This window comes from Pomacea canaliculata, linkage group LG9, assembly GCF_003073045.1.
Source record: "Pomacea canaliculata isolate SZHN2017 linkage group LG9, ASM307304v1, whole genome shotgun sequence".
NCBI lineage: Eukaryota > Metazoa > Mollusca > Gastropoda > Architaenioglossa > Ampullariidae > Pomacea > Pomacea canaliculata.
The window spans coordinates 3660147-3666625 of NC_037598.1; the positions used below are offsets into that span (position 1 = coordinate 3660147).

At 39.7% G+C, this 6479-nt stretch overlaps 1 protein-coding gene across 1 annotated transcript; it reads right to left on the reverse strand.

The window, feature by feature from the left end:
* Window positions 1-129: 129 nt before the first annotated feature.
* Window positions 130-1734, reverse strand: LOC112572344 (the record flags this gene model as incomplete). Its single annotated transcript, XM_025251972.1, is given in 1 exon segment — window positions 130-1734. A coding segment is annotated over 1 exon segment (86 nt), but the record flags the coding sequence as incomplete, so codon positions are not given.
* Between the last annotated feature and the right edge of the window lie 4745 nt (window positions 1735-6479).

The following is a 6479-nucleotide window of genomic DNA, read 5'->3' on the forward strand; positions in this document are numbered from 1 at the left end:
GTTCTTGGACATTCTGCCTGTGAAGAAGTATGACATGCTGCTGCATTATTATAGAAGCTTAACCTCAACATAGTTTTAAAAAACTACTGCAAACCTTCTTTCCTAAGATACAGGATAAAGTCACACCTGCTCGTTTACCTTTATTTCCTTCAAAGTTGTCACAGTTTATAATGGGAGTATGAACATAAAAAAGTGGGGATCACACAGGATAGGGCCATATGCCTTTTAACTGAACCTCTGCGTTTAACACTGGTCAATACCCTATGGCAAGATGAACACAGGCCTGGTGTAGGGGAGGGGTAATAAAGCATTAACAAACAAGAGAAAATTCTCCATGGTGTCTCGCAGTCTATATCTTACAGAAAGACATTTAACCTTATCTTATAGATAACTACATGGAATAACAAACAATGCAACTCGAGGGTACAATTGGCAAACCACTCTCTCTCGACTAAATCAATTTATATTTCCGTAAGGTCATAAACATTGACATTTTACTTTATCGTATGTGGAAACACTGTAAAACTGATTATTGTATCTTACAGTTCCATGAGTTCTGTGTGTGTCTACTGCTTCTCGGCTCTGTATTACCAGCAGATTGACACCAATATCACCATGTACTCCACCCATACACATAAAATAATCAAACACAAACTTGTGAAAATCAGGAATCGTACACATCTCACACTAGGTGACTACGATCAACCTGCATTAGTTCAACTCACCCCAGGTGGTATATTCCATAACCCAAAAAGCATCATGTAATGGGAACATGCTTGGTGCAGAGGGTAGGTAGTTGTTATAACGTCCAAAGGGCATTTTTGATAGGAACGGGCAGCACAAGTATAAACAAATCAGGCGTGAATGATCAGGGGGCATCAAATCAAATCAAATCAGACTTTATTGTCTGTCGAGGATGCCCAAGACAGAAATTTTTTCTTTTGCTCACAAGGGCAGGCATACATACTCACACAGACATTTAATACGCACAGTTAGAAGTAAAGATACATTGTCATGGTAGTTGGATCTCCGTCAAAATGATCAATGCAGAATGATACAGACTGATGTCAATATATCCCACATGCCTTTCACTAAACATTTGATATAATTAGTCCTCTACAAGGAAATTAAAGACAATTTTATGCACTTCTACAATGTGCATCATAAAATGAAATACAAACGGCTGTTAAACTATAATTGCCAGCATAAGCATCACACACGGTTTGTTATATGTGTATCACATAAAACCATTGCTGGCATTAGTCACACAGTTTCATTATAACTATCTGATATCAGTCACACAAAACAAAGGCAGACATTAGCCACAAAAAATGGTTTTCATAAGGTGAACACAAACAGCAGTTCTAACGTTTCACATGATACAGTTCTCATAAGCCTCTCACCATTCCCACAAAATACTGATGCCTCCAGAACAGGAAAACAGAACATGTAAGCATCAGAATATATGTTGAAAATACAATATATAAATTAGAAATAACACTCTTCTGGGAGAATAAATCTAACAATACCACATAAGCACTCTCTTTAGCATTAGCGCTCTAAACACCCATCATTGTGCTACATGACATAGTCACACTATGTACAGTAGTTTTGTCACGAAGACAGTACACTTAAAGCACACCTGAAGCTAATTAAAAGTACCAAATTCAATCAAGATAATCAGAAAGAACAGTGCATTTTCAGCGCACCTGGGACAAGACAGAGGCAGATAGTTGTGATTGCTGAATAGAGCAGTTGCAGAAGGGCAGCACTGTAAGGACAACCTGGCAAAATAGGGGACAGCTGTTTGCTAAACTGCTCTGAATGTACAGGATGGACTAGTGATGCTGCTAGTTGATGTCCACAGGTGAAGACACACCAATTGATTCACAGTCTTTCTCAGTGTTTGGGCTCTTGGATCACCTGTTTGCATTCAAAGGACATACAAACAGATTAGTAACTGTGACAATATCTTGACTGTATGTTACTCTTCCCTACTTTCTAACCTGATTACTACGTCCCTATGCCAACCTGAGTGCTTATAAAAGGGCAAAGGGTGAAAAGTTAGAGCATATGTCATCATTCACAAGTCTTGTTTGTGTAACTGACATGCTAAACAAAACTGCATGTGTCTGTATCAGGTGAGAAACTAAATGAAAAAGTAGTTCATCAATATTTTATCAATCCTTGTTTGGTTCTCGTGTTTAACACGTGCCAAGAAACTAGGGCTATATCATGGCAATAAAAAGTAATCTTAACTCCTTAAGAGTTTAGGGACAAAAACCTCCTGGAGTATAGCAATAACATCTTTAAAAAGTCAACGGAAGAAGTAAACAAAATGTAAAAGAGTGCGGTAAAGTGTAAAAAGGAGTGGTAAGCCCAAAGCCACCAACAAAATAAAAAAAAAAAAAGCCAAAAAATACCACAGTTATCAGGACTAAAATTTCTTAAATCTGACGGTAAATCCTATCCTCCTTAAAATTTAAAGACTGCTACAATGGACGACCGACAAAAGTAAAACAAAGAATTTTCTGTAAAAAGCTCCAATATTCTGGGGGCCAGGAGCAAGCAATCATATATATACCACACTAAACTTCCCCTACCACCATGGACAAAAAGCTGGTGTTCACCTCGTAAGAGGTGTCTTTGCGTGGCATAGGTGTTCCAAACTTTAATCTATCAGACCATCTCCTCCTGCCCAGAAGTTAGACCGTCGAAGACAGGAAAGTGCAATAATTTATTTAGCTCAGAGTTCGTGTGTGCTTCCAGGCACTGGCTGGAAAATAGTTACAGTTGATGAACCACCGACTGTAACTTGCCAAGAGACTATATCAGCCTTGGCAGCCTAATTGCCGAACATTACCTGATATAAACCAATATGCCAGAGCCCAAATCCTTTTGATAAATTTATAACTGAACTACAGAAGTGTCAAAATCATAGAAAGAAGGCTTGGAAGGTGAAAGATCAAAATAATCAAAAAAGTTTCTCTAAGAGCGTAACATGCGCAAGCAAGCAAATTGGGGGATAATTCCGCAGTATAAGTTAACACCATCTGCAGTCAGACGAACAATGTTTTTCAGACGGACGTGCTTAACAACTGGCCACCACTTGGACTTTGAGCCACTGGTAAAGATAGAACATTAACCAGGATATCAAACTTTCATGAAAACGGGGAAAGATTAGGTCAATAGTGTCCCCTTTTAAAGGCTTAAATCAGGAGACTCTTTTAGTAACATAGTGTATGCCAATATGGAGCTGAGGAGAGAAACTCTACTCTGCAGCCTTAGGTGATTGCAACCACGGATGAAATTGCTTTATTCCTTTACGGAATGCATACAGGCGCACCGACACTAAAACACACTGCTCAGGTTCCAGATGACTTCAACGACACTAATATCAGGTTTCACATCACGGAGAAAATGAGCTCACACTCTGTACAAATTTACATCGATCACTTATGTAATAGGATCCCAGAATGAGCTAACTCGGAACAAACCATAATATCATCCATAGTCTATCTAGACGGACCAGCACATACAACGAACAACCGTAGTCCCACTTACATCAAACTACTAAGAATCCAAGCTTTCTGACCAAAGCGTACTATTTATATGAGAATGAAAAGACAATTACTCAAAGACGACCCCAGGAATATATACTCCTGACCACGGATTCCAACCATGACTAAATTAATGGGTTGAAACATACTCGACCAGGTTACAAAAAATGTATCATATAATAGAAAATTTGAACTTTTCTGTCACCCACTTTCTACAGGCGTACGAACAGCTGAAACCGGCTTCGAGGCTATGCTAGTTCACCCTCAATGCAGAGAGCAAATGTCATCTACACATAACGACCTCCAAACGCAGCAGATTTCAATACTGAAATCTATTTTGAGTTGAAAAATTGAAATCTGCCTGAGGACGCCATCCTACTAAGATCAGACAAGACCCTGCTCGCACTATGAAAACACGATAAAAAACATTCTTGATAAAGTTATATGACCCCGAATAAGGCCTTTGCAGGCACCATAGACTGCCTACTCCACGAAGAAACACGGACACCCAAATAAAGTAAAAAAGTCTTAATGAAAAAAGAGAGAACCTGTAGGATGAAGTCAGCAGTTGATAGAATGGTTTGCTGTGGCAATCTACACTTCCGAAGCTGCTGCTTCAGATAGAAAGGTAGATTAATTTTTTGAGTTTTAGAAATCACAAGCCAGAACGATTCCTGAAAATTTCAAGCGCTGGAAATTCTGGAAGTTAATCTGAAGAATGTGAGCAAGGATAATGCCCAAGAATTAACATTCTCCTGCCTCTTGAAACAGAATCTCCATCAGCAGATGGCCTGCTCGAGCATCGCTGAAAGCTTTCCTTTATTTCCTATGCGCCATTACCGCTATTATAATCCTTTCACAGTAATGGTATCCAATGCAATCTTCATTTTAAAATGAGGGTGACAAAGCTAGCAGTTAAATATAACTATATAATGAACTACAGAGATGCGGTGGTAGAGCTCTAATGGCACAATCTGCCTAGCAATCCACCCACCATTAAAAAGGTTATTAACTCTCCCAATTAGTTAAAAAATGTAAATTATAAGAAAATCATTGCCCACAGGTTTCATTACGCCCATTAAAATCTAATAACAATGCTGCTGCACCACTATAATCAACTGCCACACTGTCTACTGTATAACGACAAATGTAAGCGTCATCACGGTAATACAGCAACTTCCTCTTGTCACCACCCCCCACAGGTTGGCCTTTTAAGTCCCCACAGCGGAAGCAGGATGTTCAAAGACCTGCAAGGTCCTTCTGACATCCTAGCAAAGAAATAACATCAAATATTAAGTCTTTCCAGGTAACTCGAGCAAACGCTCATGATGGAAACATTATCTGGGCAAACATAAAGTGGAGCAAATGAAAAACATCATCTGAAGTACATCAGTCTAATCCTGACGTAAAACCGACAGCCTTAAGAAAAAGAACGGAGAGAGAGTCTCCTTAGCATAAATTATCTATAAATTTGAAAACGACATGCTAACATGATTCTCAAAGTGCGACTATCTTACATTCACGAAGATTGTAACATTTAATCTTGAGAAAAACACCTATGACCATTCAACATCATCGCTAGGCGCAACAGATCACCCAAAACCCTGAACTTCACCTGACCCATATCAACATCATGTTAAGCTCAGTGTTTCCCCACAACACTGACAGCCACTACATCCTGCATTCCTATGAAAGCAGCTAGGTCCATTCTTCTCCCTACAGATAACACATGTTACTGCTCTTGACCTTCCCCGCGCGGTCGTTCTGACCATGCGACGCTCACTTGCCGGAGTGTGCACCTACACTACAGCTTCATTTCTTCCTCCTTTCTAACACAGAGTTTTGCATGTATGAAAAGCTTCAACATTGAAAGAACCTCGTTCAAATCACCATATAGTCCACGATAGAGTAATGCTTCGAAAACAAAATAAAGATCTACCTTGCATAACAGTCAAGATTCCCTCACCCACGATTCCTGTTTAATATCTACTGAAACATCATGTCAAACTCTCCACAAACCATCAAACTTTCATTCCATGATGGAACCAATCTGCAACTTATGCTTTGCGACGACAGAATTGTAAGCAACAACTTAACAAAGAACTCAACCTCACAACAGATCATACAGTCAAATGTACTGAATGGCGCCACCCTGCAGAGGCAAAGTTATGTCAATGGCACCAGCAAACAAGATAACAGGTACAGCTCCAATAGCGCAAGCTTCCATACTGGAACCACCCTCTCCAAGATGCAGTCCACAGACAACATCAGGATCCACATCAACATTGACTATAAAAATCTGGCATACATCTAGAGAAGGTTCATACTAATACAAGCTTACAATCCCGTATGCCATCCTGCTCTACGAATTAACAAGTGACTCTGCTTGCAAGAGAGAAGAAATCCAGCATAACAGAAAAGCGCCTCATACAGAACATGAACCAACAATTTGACCACACAACAAATAGCACATTTAAGGACACAGAACCTCTACTTCAATATCAGCAACCGTAAGATGGTTCTCTTGCCGGCACAACCCTTATGGAACTTGATCTTTCAGCACTTGGAGGACTCAAACGCGGCTGGTGGTCAGACTAACTGACTACTCAAGCAAGTGAGGTCTACTCTGTACAGACTGGCTGACCATCACCCACAATAGCAAGGCGCCTGTCAGCTGCTTCGTCTATGTGCTCCCCCACTGACACGTGCGTCAAGAACATCTGATATGAATGACTAGCTAGGAACAAAGTCCCAGGTTTCAAAATAGCAATAAATGACTCTGTATAACTACATATCGAAAACATACCAAAATACATTTCCTACAGATTCTAAAAATGAATTATGCCTATTCAGTGATTCTCATTCAATCAAGCACAATTACATTCAATGTTTGACTGTCATGGACATATCACAGTAAAT